Source organism: Furipterus horrens, unplaced genomic scaffold (genome assembly GCF_987537825.1).
Source record: "Furipterus horrens unplaced genomic scaffold, mFurHor1.1.pri manual_scaffold_5, whole genome shotgun sequence".
In the NCBI taxonomy this organism is placed as follows: Eukaryota; Metazoa; Chordata; class Mammalia; order Chiroptera; family Furipteridae; genus Furipterus; species Furipterus horrens.
The window spans coordinates 63,116,165-63,139,322 of NW_028327175.1; the positions used below are offsets into that span (position 1 = coordinate 63,116,165).

The 23,158-nt window shown below is 33.9% G+C and overlaps 1 protein-coding gene across 1 annotated transcript in view; it reads left to right on the plus strand.

Annotated features, from left to right (window-relative positions):
• The window catches only part of SLF1 (SMC5/6 complex localization factor 1), a 69,294-nt gene that overhangs the window by 28,795 nt on the left and 17,341 nt on the right, over nt 1-23,158 (plus strand). Inside the window, exons 7-15 of the mRNA XM_090276496.1 lie at nt 2,401-2,547; nt 3,696-3,836; nt 4,707-4,829; nt 5,112-5,165; nt 6,153-6,311; nt 7,059-7,222; nt 10,424-10,555; nt 11,134-11,299; nt 22,251-22,398. Coding sequence (XP_090132622.1) covers nt 2,401-2,547; nt 3,696-3,836; nt 4,707-4,829; nt 5,112-5,165; nt 6,153-6,311; nt 7,059-7,222; nt 10,424-10,555; nt 11,134-11,299; nt 22,251-22,398 — 1,234 coding nt within the window. The remainder of the gene's footprint in view (nt 1-2,400; nt 2,548-3,695; nt 3,837-4,706; nt 4,830-5,111; nt 5,166-6,152; nt 6,312-7,058; nt 7,223-10,423; nt 10,556-11,133; nt 11,300-22,250; nt 22,399-23,158) is intronic.

The window sequence follows — 23,158 nt, forward strand, 5'->3', positions numbered from 1 at the left end:
TACATTTCTGGTTCTTACAGAATTGTTTGAGAGACAATATATGGTAGAAATAACATGGATTTTGGAATCACAGGGCTAGTATTTGAACCCAGCTATGTTTTAAAGACTGTGATTTGAGCATATTAGGATATTGCCCTATGTCTCTGTTTTGAGATTCTTTTTGAAATAATACATATATGCATATAGAAACATAGTTCTTAATATATAGTGTATTCTCAACACATGGTAATTACTTATAACTTCTGTATATTTAATATAACATGTCAAAGGATTTTTATCAAGACTATGTATAATCATAATTTATGGTCTAAATTCAAGTATTTTACTATATTATAGAACATTTTTTTTAATGATACAAATGTATTAAATTTTGATTAAAATGCAATACAACCACACCAAGACACATTATAATCAAAATGTCAAAAATTAAGGATAAAGAGAGAATCTTAAAAGCAGCAAGGGAGAAGAAGGGAATTATGTACAATGGAGTCCCCATAAGACTGTCAGCTGATTTCTCAAAAGAAACTGCAGGCAAGAAGGGACTGGCAAGAAGTATTCAAAGTAATGAAAATCAAAAGCCTACAACCACGATTACTTTATCCAGCGAAGCTGTCATTCGGAATGGAAAGCCAGAGAAAGTGCTTCCAGGACAAAGTAGAACTGAAGGAGTTCATTAGATCCAAACGACTGTTAAATGAAATGTTAAAGGAACTTGTTTAGGAGAAAGAGGATCAAAACTCTGAACATTAAAATGAAAACTGTATCACAACAACCAACAACGGAAGCTAGAGAACCGAAACAAAGGCAAACTAAGTAGGCAATGAGAGTGGAAAAAGAATTATAGGTATGGGGAACATTATGGGGGGGGGTCAGCAGGGAGGGGGAAGGGGGAAAGGCAGGAAGATGGTGCAGGGATTAAGAAGCATAGTAGGAGGGAGTGGAGTAGACAGGAAGATGTTGAGAACTATATGCACAACCAAAGGGCATGGACTAAGGCTGGGGGGGACAACTGGAGGGAGAGGGGTCACTGGGTGGAGGGGAACAAAGGGAAAAGAAATTGGGACAACTGTAGCAGCATAATGAATAAAGCATATTTTAAATAATGCAGTACAAAAAACAGGAACGGCTTTGATCTTGAAGCGATAAAAAATACCTTAAGACAGCATATATATATATATATATATATATATATATATATATATATGGTTCTTAAGTAAAATTTTTAAATGGCAGCAGTAACTGAAAAATGGCATGATTAGTTCAATTTCATACTGTGTTTTATAGAACAGACTGTTGAGTTGATTTACCAAATCATTAGCCTAGTAATTATTATTACTTAGTCTAAACTAAAATGTTTTTAGATGGGATAGAAAGAAATTAAAAACAAATTCTGCACCTATCAAAATTAACAAAGAGAGTTATAGGATCAATTTGAAGCTTCATAAACTGAACAGTACTTTAAGAAATTTTATATGGAGGGATTAGATAAAACTTTCTAAGAGCTTAAAATATTTTTGCATATTTTTCTGGCTTTTCCAAAGTATAATTGATTTTTATGTGACTCAGAAAACTACTACTTTCAATGATTAACTATATATACATGGTCTTAAGAAGAGGCTTTTTGAGTTGATGTGTGTGGTGAAATAGTTATTATAGACCACAGTATAAAATATTTTTAATTCAGAAAGGAATAATGGAGTTACTAAAATAAATTTAGTTTTTTAAACATGAAAGAAGAATCAAAAGATTTCATGAAAGAAATAGAACTTATTAAAATATAGCTATATATACCTTGAACTCCTATTAGGACTCAAGAGGATATATGTAAAATTCATGTAGAAATTTGTATTTTTAAAAATAAATTTCTTAAAAAAGAATAAATAAAAATAAAAATAAATTTCTTAATATAATAAATAATATAGTATGTGATACACGTACTCTGTCTAATGTTATTATACCTCTGTCCTGTAAAATGATTTTCTTGAGATGCTCCATTTGAAACGCTTAATAATGACTAGATTCTATTTGATCTACAGCCTGAATTATTTTTACAAACATTTGGAAAAGTAAAATAATGGAGATAACTATATTCTGTTTGACTAATCATGACAAATAGAAGAAGAAAAAGATTCCCACAAAGATTAAGTTAATAAAATTAAAGCACCTAATTAAATGTGTCTGTGAACTAAATGTATATGTGAACTAAAAATATACATTTTTCTGCATCATAGTATAACTATGATATAATATCATTCACAAGGCTCTTTACTGTATTTAATCTCATATGTATGTTTTACAATATCTACCTTCCTGAGTGGCTTTTTCTGTGTGACTTGCTTTGGTTGTGTTGAGGTTATGGTTAACCTACAGTCTAACTAAAATATTTTTATAAACATGCAGAAAAAAATTCAAAATCATGATGAAGATGATAATGTTACTTCTGCTTTCACTGAACATCACAAAAAACAAAAACTCAGAGAGTCCTGTAAAGATTTGAAATTTATTAAAATGAGAACTGCCTTAGGAAGGCACACATACAGAAATCAGGTAAGATCAACCAAATGAAAAATAATATTTATTTTACAGTTCTTTTCTAAAGTTACCAAATATGTCAATCATGAAATTGTTTTAAATTATATATACAAAAACATTTATAAAGTATCTGTGTACAGTTCTTAAAATAACACAAAAATGAGTGCTATATTAACCCACCAGCTAGGTTAAGAAATAAAGTATTCACAGGTTTGTAAGAACCTGTGTGTGTGCGTTATTTCCACACTGCATCTGCTTTTCTTCCTGTTAACCATTGATAATCTCTGTCTTAGAATTGCTTTTAGTTTGTTTTTCATTATAGTTTTACCAGCAATCACTGTATCCCTGATGGTATGTATCTATAACAACATATCCCTTTATTTTTGCCTGTTAATGAACATTTTTTAGTTCATGGTATTTATAAGTCTTCTTTGACTTGCCTTTTATTTTTTTTGGCTGGTAAATACAATTTTCCATTTTTTCACCATTTTATCTTCTATTTTACTATAGATAAGTTTTGGATTTCTTTTGTTGCTCTTTGATTGATTGCTTGGTTTTTGCAATTATGAACATTTCTGCCATAAACTTTACTGAACAATTTTTAAAATTTTATATATTTATTTATTCTTAATTCTCAACCAAGGACATGCTAATGATTTTTAGAGAAAAGGTAAGGGAAGGATAGAGAGAGGGAGAAAAACATCAATGTGAGAGAGAAACATCGATCGGTTCCCTCCCATATTTGCCCCAACCTAGAACCAAACCGAAACCTGGGCATGTGCCCTGACAGGGAATCTAACCCGTAACCTTTAGACTCTCAGGACAGTTCTCCAACCACCTGAGCCACACCAGCCAGGTCAACTGAGTGAACATTTTCTTACATATGTGTTCAATAGCTTCTCTAGTTCAGGATATATTCCTAGGAGTAGAATTCTTATGCTGGGCCATGAGAACTTTGTATGTTCAATAGTACTAGGTAATATCCCACTCTTTTCCAAAATATTTTACTTATGGGATACCACGTCCAACAGTGGATGAGATTTCCTATTGTATATAACTCATTTTTTAAATTTATTATACTTGTCTTAAGTTTATTTGGATTTTATAACATATATCATTCATAAATGTTTTGATTTGTTTCATTTTGGTCTAAATACATGCAGAAGGAAATTAAGAAAAGGGATGAAGACATTCAAAGGAGTTATTCTTTGAGGAAAAAAGACAAAAAAGAAAGAGATTCCAGGAAGGACGTCAAACATGACAAAATTAAAAGTACCTTAAGAGAGCACACATATCGAGATCAGGTAAAAGTTTGTAAGCTAAGCTAAACAGTTTCTATTTTTTCTGGCTCTTCCCCAGTATAATGTAGACATAAATGGTTTGATTTTTATGATTGCTTGCTGTGTTAAATATTACCTGCACATCTTATTAAAAAGAAAAGTCTTGAGTTAATCTGGTGTGATATGCATAATTAATGTTATGATTAGCTTTGGTTCACAATGAAAGTATTTTTACATGTATACACAAAGACGTTTGAGTTAATAATCAGGATGTTCAAATACATTTTGTTTTGCTTGAACGTAACAAAAAGAAACAAAAACAGAGGCTAAAATTCTTAAAATGAAAAGTACCTTAAGACAATATGTGTATGTAGTTTGGGTAACACATTCTGGTCTAATGCTTGGTTTTTATCTTTCTCTTTTCTAGTATAATACAGACCATTTTAATAAAATAGCTTGTCTTTTAAATGGGATCCTTCTTGAGTTAATTTTTCTACCATATAACTTTATTTTACAATTTAAACCACAGCATGTTAATATACATATATTCAGGAGGCTCTTCAGAGAATGATGAAGGTAAAGAATAATGGATCATGTTTTGTGTGAATATGCCAACAAAGAAACAAAAGAGAGGTTTTTAGGAAAGATTTGGGACAGGCTAAGATGAAAAATACCTTAAGAAAATACATATGTAAATATCAGGTAAAACTTTCCAAATCAAAATGTTTGCTTTTAAAAATTTTTAAATTTCATTCTGTACCTTTGTATAATATTGCTGTGGTTAACACTGCCTGAATGTGTTCTTGTATTATATTGTCCGTTGTGATGCTAATTATCTGTGTTGACACTGTATTGTACACTGTCTGAAGTACTTTTTCATTTCTTTCCATGCAGAAAAAAATGAAGATTTCTGTTTTTGCTGATCATGCCGAAGACTCAAAATCCAAGGACATCAGAACAGATATGGATATTGTTGAAATAAAAAATGCCTTAAGAAAGCACATATATCGAGCTCAGGTAGAACTTGGCATACTAAAAATCTTATATAGTTTTCTGTTCTCTAGTATAATGAAAATATTACATAATAATAATAAAAATAAATGGTTTATTATTATGTTTAGAGTATTATTACCCTAAAATGATAGACATCCCTAGCCTGAGCAAGCATGTGTATCCCATCCATTATAGATACTAATGTCTTCCTGAATCTGTTTTATAAGTTTGGCCAGAGTTTGTAAGCTGAAATGTATTTTTTGACCAAAAATGTTTAATTTTAAGTATATGATTGCTGTTTTGTAGGCTATCAGATACAGCTGCATTAGAATGGATAAACAACCAGTATACAATGTAGAGGTAAGGGCATGGAGTAGAGTGGTGGCAGGGACAGAAATGAAGTTTTGTGTTTTGTTATTCTTAGTTATTTGACGTAAAGGAATGTGTTGTCTGCATAACAAAGCTTCTATTACATTTTAAATGTAGTTTCTCATTAGAAATCAAAACTAAAAATACTGTTTTGTCAAAGCTTCAAAACATTTTTATATGGTAGTAAAAACTAATAACAAGAATTTAAAACTTACCTTGTGCTCATCACAGGTGAGTTTTATATCCCTGTGCTTACATTTTATAGCTTTTATAATTACTACATCTAGATTAAAGTTTTAATATAATATTTACAAGTGTATATTTTCTTTATATAATTATTTATTTCTTTAAAATGACTGTTTTATTTCATGTAGTCTTTTATTTTTGATTCTTGACTAGTTCAAATTAGTTACTTTTATTTGTTAAAAAATATTTTGATCAGGGGGAATGTATTTCATGGAACTCTCAGAACTATATTAATGTCCACCCTCAGAGTGATTTTATTATAGCAGTTGTTACTTTCTGAAAATATTGATGATGCTTGATGAATTTTAATGTATTTAGTATATCTTAATAGACATAGTTTTCTTATAGGTTTAAAAGAAAGGTAAAAAAAATAATTTTTCACCTCTGAATTATGTGTAGTAGTACCTCTGTCTTAGGTTGTTTCCTCATTATCAGCCAGACATCGTACATGCCTTTTAAAAGTTTTCTTTTAGAGGTAATATTTCCCCTTACTATGTAAGGCAACAGAGAATAATAAATGAAGAAGTAATATATTTTTTGCAATGCCTTATAGTTGTAAAACACATTTATATAAATAATTCTTTTTGAACCATGTAACAATCCTGTTAAGTTGTAAAGGCAGAATTTAGCATCACTTTATATAGATGAGGAGATTATGGCTTCTTCATAATTCAAGCTTTGATCCCACAATTTTACCCTTATCTTTTAGTCATAGAATCTTTCCTTTCTTAGGTTAAAAATGCTGAAATTCCCAGAGGTATATTACATTTAATTGAAAGTCTCATAGAAGGCCAGTTTTTTAAAGAAGCGATTGAAGAGCTTTCCTCTTTGCAAGCACATTATATCCCTCCTGTGTTCCTTCTTCATGCTCTCCTAGAGAACATTCTACAGGTAAGAACAATGTTTCAAAGAATGTTAAATAAGAACATTTTTTTTATTTTTTGTATGTTTACAGCTTATTTTCTCTTTCCAGTACTTCTTCCCTCGTTTTAATAGAAAATGTTGTACCCATTTATCATATGTTACCATTTTTCTTCTGGTTTTAAACTGTTCACTAGCAGTTATTCTGAGTGCTTTTAACTTATTATTTTATCAGGATTTCCAAGATAATTTTATCTTAGATAAATCACTCCTTTAGTACATTGATAATAATCATTTTTATTTATAGAATAGATAGACAACATACTTTCTAAACTGTGAAAATCAATAGGAACAGTTTTTCAAAGGTAACTAACCATTTTTATCATCAAAGTGCCAATTTGAAGAAATAACAGGTGTAAGCTATGTCAAACTAATGTTGATGATAAGTAAGAATGTAAGAATATTGCATGAAAATTTTTTACCTTTAGTTCCTTTTAGGTTACATTTGGGAACTCTTAATCTCACTATAATCGTTAAAAGTAAAATGGGCATTTCATGTGGTAGTCCCAAAAGCTAGGATTATTTAATGTATAGATACATATTTAGAGTGTTTCTCTCTCTGTTTTATTTAATTAGTTGTATTTAATCATCTGATCTTTTGTCCAAACACATATTTAGCAAGAAAGTTAGGCCAAGGTTATTACAGTTTTAGACTGAATTAGTGGTAAAACTATACTTTTGGCTATAGTATTTTATTTGTTTATTTTTAAATAATAGGATAACATAGATACGTTTTCCGGTCGATACTTCCATATATTGTCAGCTCTTCTTCACCTACATCCTCCTTGGAAGTCTCCGGCCATGTCAAGATATTACTTAGAATTATTTCAATGTCCAACCTGTATGAAAGGAGCATGGTCTCTAATAGAAGTACTTATCAGGTAAGGAATTTCACATGTGAGGATTTAATTTAACTTAGTATTTGTTATGCTTTTTTATTCACAAAAGAAGTACAATACATGTCTTTGAAAATTTAATGTGTTGTGAATATAGAATGCTGTATTGTATTTATTGGAAAACTTATAAAAACGCTCCATCTAAATTGGTCATGTTTGTCTATCAGTTTATTTGAAAAATAAATGTTTATTGACTGCATAAAATGGATTTACAGAAAAGCCAAATTTTCATTTTTAACAAAATGTTAAGTTTGCTTATTTTAAAAATTAAGATAATTTATTGAATATGAATATCAACATCAAACTTTGGTCATCAAAAGTATGAACATTTTTAACTGTACACAATATCTATTTCAGTATTTGTTGTATTTTTTCAGCTAGTAATTTGAATTTTGAAACTGACCTGTTTCCTAGATGTGTCATCTCTTTCATGCTTCTGCACATGCTGTCATCTACCTAGATGTTTCTTACTTTGTCTTCCAAATGTTACTCTCTAGAAATCCTTCCTATTTGTCCTTTTTTCCTAACAGAACTAATCATTTTTCCCATCCTTTTCTGACATAACTTTTCTGTCTCGGAGCCTTCCTTTGGGTGGGAAGTACTTTCCTTTTATCCAGGTATTCAATTTTAGGGGTTCCATAGTAGAGACAGAAAGAATACTTGACTAGCTAGGCAAAGTCTAGACCTTTGGTTATCAATTTGAGATTATAGAGTTGTGATATATTTGAAGCGAGCTAAACTGCTAGCTAGCATGCATTTATTCCTTCTTTCTGTAAGTGTTTATTGAATACTTACTGGGAGCCAGGCACTGTGCTATGTTTCAGGGATAAGAAGGTAAATATAAAAAGCAGTTCCTGCACTTCTGAAGGTGACTGGGATATGAACACAATTCTAACACCACAGCACTAACACAGCATAGGTATATGGTTTTTGTAGTTGACACCTTCCTAATTTCCAAATCTGTCATTGCTTTTATTTTTGAAGCCCTCATTGCTTTTCATGTAAACTATTGCGACACCTGCTTTTTTTATCTTGATTTCACTATTTTCCCTTTATCTTCCAAAGTACCCCAGTGTGCTCTTTCCAAAGTGATCTTGTCATTTCCCACATAAAAGTCCTTCATTAACTCACATGTCACCTATAGGAGAGGGTTTAAATTCCTTAGCAAAACATGTAAGACCCTTCATGATTTAGCCCCTCTTTACGAGATCTGTCCGGAAAAAGTCAAACCGTTGTTAATATAACAAGAACAGTTTACGTGACATCCATGTAACCTGGCAGCCAAGGAGACTGCATGTGTGAACAATGACCACTTCACTGTACTTGTCAGTGGGGGCGGTAGATGCTATTGAGTGAGCATGTGTACTGTGTGGCCATTGCGTTCAAAATGAGCAAGTAGAGCAATGAATCTGCATCAGATTTTGCATTAAGCTTGAACATTCCTCACGGAAACTATTCAGATAATTCAGAAGGCCACAGGTATGAGCAACTAGTGATTGACATCTTCATCACAACAACGCCTGCCTGCTCATGAATCATTTCTCCTGTAGAGTTTTTTGGCAACACAGCAAATCACCCAGGAGACCCAGTCCCACTACAGTCCAGATTTGGCACCCTGTGACTTCTGGCTTTTCCCAAAACTTCAATCACTTTGAAAGGGAAGAGATTTCAGACTGTCGGTGAGATTCAGGAAAATACGATGGGGCGGCTGATGGTGATTGAGACAACTGTGTGAGGTCCCATTGCCCTATATACAATGTTTCTTGTATCTTATATCTTCTTCAATAAATATCTCTATTTTTCATATTACATGGCTGGATACCTTCTGGAAGGTCCTCTTAATACCTGTTTTCATCTTCATTGTTTTCCCAAACGTGCCCAACGACTGAACTGTTTTTCATTTCCCATGCCTTTGCTCTTGTTTTCTCTGCTCATATATACCTCATTCCTGTGACCCCACAAAATATCTGTCCAACTCCTACTTATGCTTTAAAATCCAACTGTGATGCCACTTCCTAATTCTTGGCCGTTTGAATTGAGTTAGTTCATACTCTCATCACCCTTTGACTTTTTTAAGAGTAGATGCTTAAAATTAAGAATCTTTAACCTCAGTGCATAATATAAAGCCTAGAACATAAAAAGGGCTTAATAAATGTTTGGGTGAATTAATTGAAGCTATAGGAAATGAAGTTTGGGCAGCTTAAAAGTAGAGTTTTTTAAATAAATTTTTTAAAAAAATTTAATTCTCATTTGAAGACATGTTCATTGATTTTTAAAGAGTCGGGGAAGGAAGAAAGAAGAGGGGGGAGAGAGAGAGAGAAAAAAAGATAATATGGTATCCATCTCTGGCAGTTTTTAGATAAACTGAATAACTAACTGAATATGGGCATGGAGGATCTTCTAGACTAGAGCTGAATATTAAATAAACTGTTAAATTTAACAGCTGTAAAGGACCTTCCTAATTTGAGAATGTGGTATACAAAAAGAAGACAGGAAAGGTAGAGACAGCAGTAGAAACTTACAAGTATATAGTTAATACAATTGATAATAAAGTTGGAAGAAAATTGTAATATTGTTTCCCTAGACTTTATCTCTCTTAGACCTAGAATTCTGAGTAATCTTCTAAGTCCTCCGTTGCACAAGCCACATTTTAATAGAACATATCCATCATCTCGATACATTCTTTCGGCAGAGCTACTATAGAAGATAGAAAGAAAATAAATTTTGAATTTTTAGAACTTTAAAAACAGCTCTAAAATGACTTTTGTTTTACTAAATAATGAAAAAGAAAATTATCTTGAATAAGAGGTTGGTTATGGAGAGTTATAAGTTGAGAACATAGTTGATCATCTAAATTAAAAGGATTTAATGAGTTCATTATTTTTTATTTTTTATCAGTGCTATAAAGAGTACAAAATGAGAGTACCAGATGATTGTTAAACATTACAGTCATTAAAAAAAGAGAAATTAGATCTGTAGTGTTAAAAATTTAGTATTAGGAATCTTGGACATGGTTTAAATTTTAAAGGAAGAAAATAATTCATTAAATTTTATTGAATTTGCTTTAAATTTTTAAAAAATAAATTGCATTAAAATTCCAGAAATACTCTTAAACAAAAAAACAAAACTTCATCCACAAATTACTCAATAAATTGCTTGTATTTTTGTTTGGTTCGTGTATTTCAGGTCTTGCCTTTTCAATGAAAGTTTTTGCCATCAAATTTCGGAAAATATTATTGGCTCTAAGATAGTCCACCTGACACTGCTCAAATTTTTCTTTAATTTAATCGAAAGTGAAGTACGACATCTGAGTCAAAAGTAAGTTTTAATTGCAAAAAAACCCACATTTTTCTATGTCTGTATTGTTTTATGTACCATTTTTCTAATCATTTATATACATATTTTTTTTTAAATCACCTAGTTTTCTAGTTTAGATTCATTTTTAACATATTTTCTAGACACAGTCCTTCATTGTCAGTAGAGGTCTATAAACTTTGTATTGTTAGCTCACATTTTTATTCTCCATTGACTTGCACATTTTGATAGGTGAGTGTCTTTATTTTTCATGATTTATATATTTTTGAATTCTTTAGTAATTGAATGCTTAAATAAAAATTTATACTAGGCTTTAACACTAAATCTGTAATATCCATAAGTTTTGTATATGCTATAAAGCAAAAAAGATTACTTTGTGTACTTATTGGTGGTTATGTTGAACTCAGGCCATTTTTTATATTTTGTCCTTTATTAAAATTACATTTTCTAATTTTTACATATTATGACCTTTCTATATTCAGAAATTGCTAATTTTTTGTTTACTGATAAGATGTTATGCCTAATAACTGTAGTGATCAAATTGGCCATAAAGATATACTTTTGGTTCATATTTTCATTAGGTTGTATGACTGTTCAGATTCTCAGAGTCTGAAAATAACGGGAAAGGCAATTATCCTTGAAATTTTCTGGTCAGGAAGTGAGACCTCTGGGCTTTTGACCAAACAAGTAAATATGCTTTTGGAGTGGACTATATATTCTCAGAAGGAAAAATGCAAATCTAATGATGTAAGTAGGATTAATTTACAAGTGAATAATTGTATCTGAAAAAACTATACCTTTGAGTTACACCTTTCTTTTTCTTTTTTCAATTCATTGTCTAGTTTTAAGATAAAAGGTTTTTTGTAGACTTGTTTCTTTGTCATCTCACATTGGATGTAGGAGCTGGAGACAGTTATTTGATCTTTAATGATAAGAAATCTTTAGTTACTTATTCCAGATTTTTACTTTTGTACATTTCTATTCTAAAAAAACCTGTGATTTTATACAATTTCTGTGTGTGAAAATAAGAATTCCTACTTATTTTTAAAAGTACCTTTCTGGATGTTCAGTTATTTCCTGAACTATTTCTTTACAGGTAGATTTTTGCCTGTCGTTAGAAATTTAACATAGAGTGATTTTAGTGTATTAGCTATCTAAAGGGTATTTGGGAAGGTTAAATATAGTAAAATATGTAAAGTGCATAGCAACATACTGTGCCACAATTTAAGTGCATTATAAATATTAGTTACCTTTCTCCTTTTCAAAATGATCTGCCTTTGGGACTTTATTATAATTGACTTTTTTGTGTTAACTTCATTAATTTCTGCTCATATTTTAAAAATTATTTTACTGTCTCTTCTATTTGAAGGTTTGTGTCTTTTTTTCTTTTTATGCTTTATTTCTAATACACAATTAATATAAACTGCCTCTTGCATACACCATGAGATCTATGCCACAGGTTTTGATATTTTTGGCTGCTTTTTTTTTTTTTCCAAAAGTATTTCTTATTTCCAATAATGAATTACTGCTTTGATCCAAGAAATACTTTTTAAGAGTGTTTTACAACTTTTAAATGGATGAGTTTTTATTATTTCTAATGGATTTTGTTTGTCTGTGCTTTTGTTATTAATTTCTAATAGTGAATTTTGGTTGAAGAATGAGCCCTGTATGATTTCTGCCTTCTGAAATTAACTTTTCTTTTTGACTCCATAAAGTATTGAGGCAAAAATGTGTTCTATTACAGTGTTCTCTAACACCTTTTAGCTCAAGCTTGATAATTGTTTTAATTAACTCTTCTGAATCTGCTTTGTGAATTTGTTCATTTATTTTGTTTTTGTTTTGTTTTTGTAGTAGTTTCTGTTTTATATCTAGTCATGCCATGTTATCATTCTGACTTGATAAATTGTCGTAATTGCCAGCAAGATGATATATTTTTCAGGGACAATAAGCATAGTAGTTAGGGTGGATAGCTCTGATATCAAATGTCATAAAGTCTATTCTACCTTAAGATTAATGGAAATTCGTATATACTTTCTATTCTAATAATTCCTCTGATCCATTTTATCTACTTTTTAAGTTCCAGTTAAACTTTATGTTTCACCTCCTTTTTGTATTCTTTGTGTTTTTTACCCTCTCATTTATATGTTTTATTTATTTTTAATTGGATTTTGTTGATTATGCTATTACAGCTGTCCCAGTTTTTCTCTTAGTCCACCTCTACCAAGTACCCCTACTCCCTCGGGCAGTCTCCAGATCATTGTTCATGTCCATGGGTCATGCTTATAAGTTCTTTGGCTACTTTCTTTCCTATACTGTACTTTACATCCCCATGACTGTTCTGCAACCTACATATTTGTACTGCTTAATCCCATCACATCTTCCCCCATTCCCCCATGTCCCACCGCCCATCTGGCAACCATCAAAATGCTCTCTGTATCCTCTGTATCCATGATTCTGTGTCCATTCTTCTTCTTTGCTTAGTTTTTTTATATTCAATAGTGGATATGTATTTATTGCCATTTTATTGTTCATAGGTTTGATCTTCTTTTTCTTAAATAAGTCCCCTTAGCATTTCATATAATAATGGTTTGGTGATGATGAACTCCTTTAGTTATTTTCTTGTCTAGAAGCTCTTTAATTGTCCTTTGATTCTAAATGATATCTTTGCTGGATTGAGCAGTCTTGGCTGTAGGTCCCTGCTTTTCACAACTTTGAATATGTCTTGCCAATCTCTTCTAGCCTGCAAAGTTTATTTTGAGAAGTCAGCTGACAGTCTTAGGGGAATTCCCTTGTAGGTAACTAACTGCATTTCTCTTGCTGCTTTTAAGGTTCTCTCTTTATTGTTAACTTTTGTCATTTCAATTATGATGTCTTGGAGTGGGCCTCTTTACATCCATTTTGTTCGGGACTTTCTGTGCTTCCTGGACTTGCATGTCTATTTCCTTCACCAAATTAGCGAAGTTTCCTTTCATTATTTTTCAAATAGATTTCCACTTTCTCGTTCTTTCTCTTCTCCTTTTGGCACCCCTATAATGTGAATGTTGAAACACTTGAAGTTGTCCCAGAGGCTCCTTACACTATCCTTGTTTTGGGGGGGATTCTTTCTTCTTCCTGTTCTGATTGGTTGTTTTTTACTTCGTTGTGTTCCAACTCATTGATTTTCTTATTGGCTTCATCCACTGTACTGTATCCCTGTAAATTGTTTTTTATTTCAATCAATATATCTTTTGCTTCTAAGTGGTTCTTTTTCATGCAATTGATGTCCTCGCTTTAAGTTCCTTGAACATCCTTATAAACAGTGTTTTGAACTCTACATCTGATAGATTGCTTATCTCCATTTTGTTTAGTTCTTTTTCTGGAGTTCTGATCTTTTCTTTGGGTCGTGTTTCTTTGTCTGTTTATTTTGGCAGCCTCCCTGTTTTTGTTTCTATGTATTAGATAGTGCTGCTATGACTTCCTGTCTTGGTAATATGACCTAATGTAGTAGGTGTCCTGTAGGGTCCAGTGGCACAGTCACCCCATCACCCAAGCTGGGTACTCAAGGACTGTGCCCTTTTTGTAGGCTGTGTACGTCCTCCTCTTGTAGTTGAGCCTTGATTGCTGTTTTCAGGTCAGTGGGAGGGATTTACCCAGGCCAGTGAGCTGCAAAGACTGGCTGTGACCACTGACTACCAACCTCTTCCCTCTGTAGACGATCGGCTATACAGGGGCAGGGTGGGGGTGCTTTGATGTGCTCTGTAGCTGTCCACTGGGTGCACAGGCTCTGGGGTTTCCTGACTGGTGCAGGCCAAGGTCAGCCCTTACCTGTGTTATGCCCAGGGCCACCTTACATGAGCTATAAAGCAATCTGCAGATGACTTCTACTTGTGCTGGGCTGGGAGCCTCCCAGGCAAAGCCAAGCTGTGAATCTAGGCTGGCTGCTGCTAGTGCCAGTCTTGGGGCTACTTAGCAAGAGGTACAGGGGCTGAGGGCTCACTGAGGCCGGCTGTTCCTTCTTTGAGAGGATTTAGGAAGTTGTGAAGCATGAGCCAAGACTAGCCATTCATATGAAAACATCACGTTAACAACTGGGTGAGCCTGTTAGCTGGGTGGGACAGAGCCTCAGGGGATTTCAGGGGTGGGGCAAACAGTGTTACCTAGGTTTATAGTGTCTCACACATGGTGTCCACCTACTGGCTCTGTGGCTGTATTTGGGGAGGGTTCAGTAAAGAGACAATGGCCTCTGCCTTCCTTTCTGTCTGTGAGGATGCTGGCCCCGTACTCTCACTTGGTGCCAGACACTTCAGTTCCTCCCTATATGCCACTGGTGCCTTTCAGGTTGCTTCCCCAGTGCTAGAGCTCGAGGGAGTGAGTCTAAATAAGACTGGATGTGAGTTCTTTAGGAAGAACTGCTTGGGGCTCCAGCAGTTTCTTCTACTGACTTGATCCCCGCTAGTTTTTGCAGGCAGAAATTGTGGGCTTATCTTCCTGTCACTGGAACCCTGAGCTGGGTTGCATGGTGTTAGACTAGGCCTCCTCACTCCCAAGATACCCCTCCCAAATTTTTATCCACCACACATGGATGTGGGACTAGCCCATTCGTGTCTCCGTCCCTCTTACCAGTCTGGATGGATGTGGTTTTTTAATTCTGTAGTTGTTAGACTTCCATTCATTTCAATTTCTGATGGTTGTTCTTTAGTTGTAATATTGATATGATTGTGCGAGGAGGAGAGCTATGTTTACCTACACCTCCATTTTGACTGGAAGTCTGATCTCATATTTTTAATTTTTGTATGTACTTGGAACATTCTATATAGTGTCTTTTCATCCAAATTTTAGTTCACTAGTCTCTCTTCAGCTGTGTCTAATATGTTGTTAAACATGACAATTGTACTTAAATATTTGTATTTTTTCCAGTTTTAGGCCTTTTTACTTCCAGGTTACTATTAACTGTTTTTTTGGCTTCTAGTTCCCTAAAAAATTTTCAAGGTTTTTTTTTTCTTGTCTTTGAACATGGCAATAATAGTTATAGTATAATCTATGTATGATTATTCCCTATTTGAAGTGTTTGTGGATCTGTTTCTATTTGTTTCTGTTGTTTGCTATCTTATTTATGTCTTTTAGATTTTCCCTTGCAAACTAATTGTTTACTTTGGGCCATAAGTTGCTTCTGAAAAACTGTCTGTAGAAACAATTGTTGCAAAAACACTGAATATCTTCCTCCAAAGAAAATTTCTGTTTGCTTCTGCCAGATACCTGGATATACTACCAACTGAGGACTACTCTAATCCAGTGTTTAAGTTGGAGGGTTCCTGGATAGTCCAAATGAAGTACAGGGCAACAAATACCTGTATTTTGCTTCTGATTCACTCTTACTCTGAGGGTGAAACCCTTCAGGGTATGAGAGTATTAACTATCAGGCCTTGGGCTGTGACCTTTATACTCCATTTTCCCTAAGGTCCAAAACCATACTTCTGTATCTCAGCTCTTAATCTGGGGTTAGCAAAATCTTAGGACAAAGTCACGTGGCTTTTCTATTCTCCTAGAATCTTGGTTTAGCAATTCCTCATAACGTTCCAAAAGATACTTTACATATTTTATTCAAGATTTTTAGTTTTTATTTTATAATAGGGTTTATTTGAATTATCTAGGTTCATTATCAAAATAGAAATCCTTATCGGTTTTTTAAAATTTTATTGGGGAGGTAGGGAGGTATCTGAGGCATGCTTAGAAGAAGAAAATTCTTTTAAGTGCCCTAAAAAACTATTTTTTTTCAATGGGTAGTTCTAGACTTTGTGATCACGTAATCCTATTATGTAGCAATAACCAAGTGAAGTGAGTAGCCATTTTCTTGTGCACTTATCTGGTTTAAAAAGAAATATGATTATACAAATGTGTATAAATTGTAAATAGTCAACAGAAATAGAACTATATATACTTCATCGCCAATTGACTATAGCACTTCTAAACTAAACCTAAAAAAATTCGAATTTATTACCATCTGCCTTTGTGTGCACTTTTGAGACAGTAGAATCATTAAGGATAGAAAATATTTCCTCATTTTTAATGTTTCTTTTTTATCCTTTTGATTGTCTAAATTAAATGGCTTGTTTATCACTAAAAACAATAAAACTGACATTTTCACTATTCTACTAAATCAGCAATAAGAATTTACTCAGGAGATAATGATATAGTAACAGATTTATTCATATTTATCTTGAAGATTTTTGTTCAAATTTATAAATTACTTCACAAATATGTTGAATTTTTCTGCAAAAAATTCTGGATCAATTGTGACATGGGAATTGGTTTTAAACTTTGCAAATTAATATTTTATTTATCATTTTAATTGTTTAAACTCATATAAAGTATGTTTTTATTGTGTTACCTTATCTGTTAGAATTCATTCTTGTACTTAATTAGATCTTTTTGGCAGTTTCCAGTTTCAAGAATTCCATGCATGTTCACAGACATCATTTTCTGTACTGTAAAGCATTTGTTTCTTGATTTGCTGAGTTGAAGCATTCAATTTAAGTCATTAGCTAAACAGAAGTCCTTGGTTTATGCTAATATTGTTTTGTCATAATGTCAGTCAGCAAGTATTGCGGAGTGACACCATGCCAGTGAATTTCATTGTCATTAATCTGAGAAAACTTTGGGCTTTCCTTGGCAAAGAGCAGAGGTGGGCTGTGTCAAGGTTATTGAGGAGGTACACATTTTTCTAAGTTTGGTTCTTAGTCCTACTTTTCTTTGAGATGTCTGTAAGTGCTATTTCATGATATCCCTACAATTATAGGTAGAAACAGAACCTAGTCTGTATTTAAAGATCAAGAAATTGAGGCTAAAGAGTTTTAAGTATTCAAGGTGTTTGCAGCCTATTAGGCAAAGCCTTAATACAGCCCATGGCCCTATTGTAGCATATTTTCTCTGGTTTAATTCAAATGCGAGTGTTTAAAACAGGAAGGGGCACAGTATGTTCATTAAGTTTACATATTTCTGACAGAGGTACTAGAGGAGCAGTTTGTCATATATTGCAATGGGATAATAAAGCCCTAACTGGGAATCAGATGGCCAAGGTTCTAGTTTGTTCTGTGTTATATGCTAGTCAATTTATGGAAGACTGTGAAGTTCTAAACTGGAGATTACTTCCACTGGCAGATAATAGGGAACTGTGTTGACAGAATATCTGATAATAAACTTTAACATATTAGAAAGGAGTTTTAAGGTAAACATATATTATATGTTCAAATCATATTATCATTTATTTCTTTGTTAATTCTTTGGGTATTCATGTTCTTTCAGTTTTAGCGAACATTTCAGTATTTCATAAGCACTTTTCTCTTTTAGTGGTTTTTCTCCCTAATCCACTTGTAGAACATATATATCCACTATGCTAGAAATAGGACTTTTGTTTATACCCTGTTAAAGTCACAGTGAATGCTATTCATAGCACAATGTCTGGGCCCAATGTTTATAGTGATTGCATAGTTAGGAATATAGTATAATAGGATCCAAGAACCTTGATTTGAAAGTGTCTTTTTATATAAAATTTTTCTACAGTGGATATGTGCTATGTGTTATGTGTGTTTAGCTAATAGCACACAGATAACTTTGATGGGATCTTTGTTAATCATAATAGTAAAGGAGCAATAGTTATATCTTGCACATACTGGAAGGCCTATCTGTTTCTAACTATTTAATAATGGTAATATCAAGGAAAAGCGAATGTTAAGCATTATTGATTTTTTTTATGGTGTCAGGTACATATGTACACATACTTGTGTAAGGAAAGAGAAAAAGTCCCAACTGGTTGATTTTAAGTTATTTTTAATTGATAGGAGTGCTAGATTGTGGTTCTGTATGAATGAGGCTGATCAGCTCTGTAGGCTAACCTCCCTTTTCCCTATTTACAGTCCTATAACCAGGGATCTGAAGTAATTCTGATTTACTATTTGCTTAAGCTGAGGAATGCTTTGAGAAACCAGAATTTACCAGTCTCTTCTTTCATGAGAAGCGTCACTGCCGATATTCAGATGCATATTATATTGGAGGGAGCATTCTGTGGCATGGATCTTGACATGATCAGTTTGCTAGTTTACATGTAGATTTTCACTGTCCTGTTTTATGTTCTCTTCATAACTTGAACCATGAGAAGTAAAATTTGCCCAGAATGATCATCTACGTGTTGGCTTTATAAAGAATGAATTTGACTTCCTGCAAAGTTCTTTGAAGACTAAGACCTGGTGCTTAAGGAGTCTGTTCTGTCAACAGACTTTGCTTGCAAGGCTTGGACCCTACTGGGGTATATGGGGCCCATTGATACTTTTCCGTCCTGCTGCTTGCTCCCCAAATCACACAGCTCTTAACTGCAGAGGCTTAAATCCAGCCTTCTAATCAAGGCAGAAGAGGTGGTGGTACTGACACCCCACTCTTGCATCCTGACCTGGAAGGATCAGGCTGTAATCAAGGTTCTGTATTGTAGCATCTGATCTTACCAGAGAAAGAACAGTACTTCCCTAATCGTGAAGCTTAAAATCTTCTGGACCCCATTCTCCAGAGTCTCTCTCCCAGAGACTAATAATATCTAGCCCTGCCAGAATACAGTGTGCTTGCCCAACAGTGTGATAGGGCAAAAGGGGACTTACACACGTGCTAAGGATCTTGACTCTGTAAGTTTCCCCATACTACACTGTTTCGTGTGCCTGATGTATATGCTGCTTGAGCATTTGCCTTTGTTTGCATAACAAACCAGAACTAGAAACTCGGTTTTGAAATCATTTAACTAATAGTTTCTTATGCTAGTGAATAATGACCTAATGAAATACTATAGGGATAAACCTGTAAGAACCTTGTCTGCTGAGAGCAGGGGAAATAAATACAGCAGTCACTGAGGGTTCAAAGTGCTAGAGTTTCTTTGTCACTAATCCCCATTAGACATAGTATGATGGCAGAGCATAGCAGTTATAACCTACATGGATACCTTAACATTTATTAAAACCTTTTAACATGCCTTCTACACTGCTGTTAATTTAGTGACTTTTTCATGGCTAGACAACAAATACCAAAAATATAGGAATTTCAATGATGTAATTTTAATGTCATTGTGAAGAAGAGGTTCTATTTCAATCAAAGGTGTAAAATATTATTTCTATACTTCATCTTTACAGTTTATGTATTAGATATTTTTATTTTTTATTTATTTTTAATATGTTTTATTGATTATACTGTTACAGTTGTCCCAATTTCTTTTCCTCCTGCTCCCCTCCACCCATTGACCCCCCTCCCTCCAGTTTGCCCCCCCCTTAGTCCATGCCCATTAGTTGTGCATATAGATCTTCTCAACATCTTCCTCTCTACTCCACTCACTCCTACTATGCTTCTTAATTCCTGCACCATCTCCCTCCCTTTCCCCCCTTTCTCCTCCTTGCTGACCTCCCCCCTTATATGTTCCCCATACCTATAATTCTTTTCCCACTCTCATTGCCTACTTAGTTTGCCTTTATTTCAATTCCCTAGCTTTTGTTGTTGGTTGTTGTGATACAGTTTTTGTTTTAATGTTCATAGTTTTGATCCTTTTTCTCCTAAACAAGTCCCTTTAACATTTCATATAACAGTGATTTGGATCTGATGAACTCCTTCAATTTTACTTTGTCCTGGAAGCACTTTCTCTGCCCTTTCATTCTGAATGACAGCTTGACTGGATAGAGTAATCATAGTTGTAGATTTTTGCTTTTCATTCCTTTGAATATATCTTGCCAGTCCCTTCTTGCCTGCAGTTTCTTTTGAGAAATCAGCTGATAGTCTTATTGGGACCCCTTTGTACATAATTCTCTTCTTCTTTCTTGCTGCTTTTAAGATTCTCTCCTTATCTTTAATTTTTGACATTTTGATTATAATGTGTCTGGGTGTGGTTCTCCCTGGGTCCAGTTTTTTTTTAACTGTGCTTCCTGGACCTGTAAGTCTTATTTCCTTCCCCAAGTTAGAGAAGTTCTGCTTCATTATTTTTTCACATAATCTTTCAATTTCTAGTTCTTCTTCACCTTCTGGCAACCCTATAATTGGGATGTTCGCTCTCTTATAGCTGTCCCAGAGGTTTCTGAGCTCATTTTCCTTTCTTTTCGTTTCCTCTTTCTGCAGCGGTTGACTGTTTGTTCCTTCCCTATGTTCCGATTTACTGATTTGATCTCTGGTTTTTCTTCCCTGACCACTTGTTTCGTATGTGTTTTCGTTCATTTCAGCAGGACTAGCCTTCATTCCTTCCCTGTATTAAGTCCCACTGTTATTTCTGTAAGCTGTCTTAGAACTATAGCTCTGAACTGAGCCTCAGAAAGGTTATTTATCTGTTCGTGTGTTAATTCATGTATTTGCTTTCTGGTCAGCTGCGTGATTGGGATCTCTATCATTAACCCTGCCATCCTGGCAGTTTTTTGCTTCCTGGGCAGGGCTGTCACCCCTTCTGTGCTATAAGGGGCGGAGCCCCGTGCACTCGTCACTACCGGGCAGCCCTTCTCACCACACTGTGGCGCTCTGCCGGGGGTGCGGGGGTCCAAGATGGATTCCTGCCATTCTCTCTCCACTGAGAGACCGGGAGCCTCTTCCTCTGTCTCCACGCCCTCTGGGCCTGACAGTCCAAGGTAATGGGGGTCTGCCTTCCCCAGCGTTGGAATCGCGAGCTGACAGGTTTGTTCTGCAGCCAGGGGTGCTCCCAGGTGCTTCTTGCCTCCCCTTAAATACGGGTGGCTGTGCTTACCGCAGCCCTGCCACCGTTCACCACAGCTGCTGCTTCCGGCACAGCTTGACCTCTCCGCCCTGGCTTTGCCCCTCCTACCCGTCAGGACGAGCACCACTTGTTTATAACTTCATATGTTGGACTTCCATGTAGCTTTATTTTCTGGAACTTCTGGTTGTTTCTGGTTTTGTGGTAGTTGTAGTCCTTCTTAGTTGTGGAGGGAGACAGAGCATGTCAATCTCTGCCTCCATCTTGGCCGGAAGTCTGTATTAGATATTTTTAAACACGAGGGTAAAGCACACTTGCTATAAGTAAGGTTTGTATGTCTTGCTATAAGAATTTAATAATATTTATTATAAAAGTGATAATAAAAACAATATTCTTTTTTAAACTATGATGTCTGTACATCTCTAAGTTGGGTAATGGCATTTGATATAATTTAATAATTAAATTTTGAATCAGTTTCTTTACAACAAAGAATAATCTCATTTGCTAAAACATTTATTTATTTTGTTTTTCAAGTATTTCTGGAAAAATGTAAAGATTAATTTTATATATAAACAGTGGGGTGGTTAATCTATCTTTTTAAGTAGTTGTTTTATAGTCATATATTCCTGTTAATAGAAATCCACTGAAGTCAGTTACTTCCTCACTGTTTTAATGGATTTATTGCCTGACTAAAACACTTGACACCACTGAATGAAGTAACCTTAAAAGTTTATTATAAGTTATCCATATATAAATCCTGGAAATTTTGTGTTATTAACTGTTTTGTTACACAGAGATAGATGTAGATATAGATGGGGAGGAAGGAATAGGGAAGGAAGTAAAGGAAGAGAATAGAGGGAGTTAGTTTGCTAGGATTCTTAATACCTTTATCATTAGCATAGTTTGTTTTTAAATAGCTAAGTTTTGCTTCAACAAGTAAGTCAAAATAAATACTGATAGAATTCGTATGCTTTAGTAATATTTTTCTCATCTTAATGTTAGGTCTTCAAACATGAACTAGCTTACTTATTGACTGGAATTCTTGGAGCAGCAATAGATTATTGGATCTTCCTTGGTCTTAAAATGGGTAGAAATGTGATGCAACACATGTCTGATGACTTAGGAAGTTATGTTTCCCTTTCATGTGATGGTAAGTATCTGTTTTGTTTTTCTCAGACCCATTTTGGAAATTAGTTTTGAGTTTCCTTTAAGCAGCCTGTAATCTGTAACATAGGTTCATTTGAAGCTTTCCTTAAACCATTCACACACACACACACACACACACATGCAGACAATATAAAGAGGAAGGTAAAAATTACCCATAATGAATGTTCCCACACAGATAACCACTGTTAAACTTTTAATATGCAGTGGTACCCCAGTACTTGTTAATTCCTTCAGGAACTCATGATGAGTGCCAAAACTGATAAGTACTGAGCATGTCACATGATGAAGCGTTTTCTCTTGCGGGGTGGTATCGTGACTCATATAAGTTCTAGCAAGTATGAAGGGTCCCAAACAAGCATTGAGTGCTGAAATATTTTTTTCTCGTCAAAATACAAGTATAGGGGTTTGACAAGTTCTGGAGCCAACAAGTAGCAAGGTATGACTGTATTCCTTTCTAGTATTTCTATGCTTTTTTACATTGTTGAGCTCATACCATATATGTATTTTTATTATTTTCCTCAAAATATTACATGAACCTTTTTTCTCCATACATACATATATCCTTTATTATTCATAAATATTATCTGGATGATTTTATGAAAACTGAAATTAGATTATAGTATAGAAAATAGTAAATTATATATATATTATTGATGTTTTTCTTAATCCTACAACTAAAAACTAAAACTAAACTATCCTATGCAAGCAAACATTGAACCAGACAAATTTAAAATCAGTTTGTT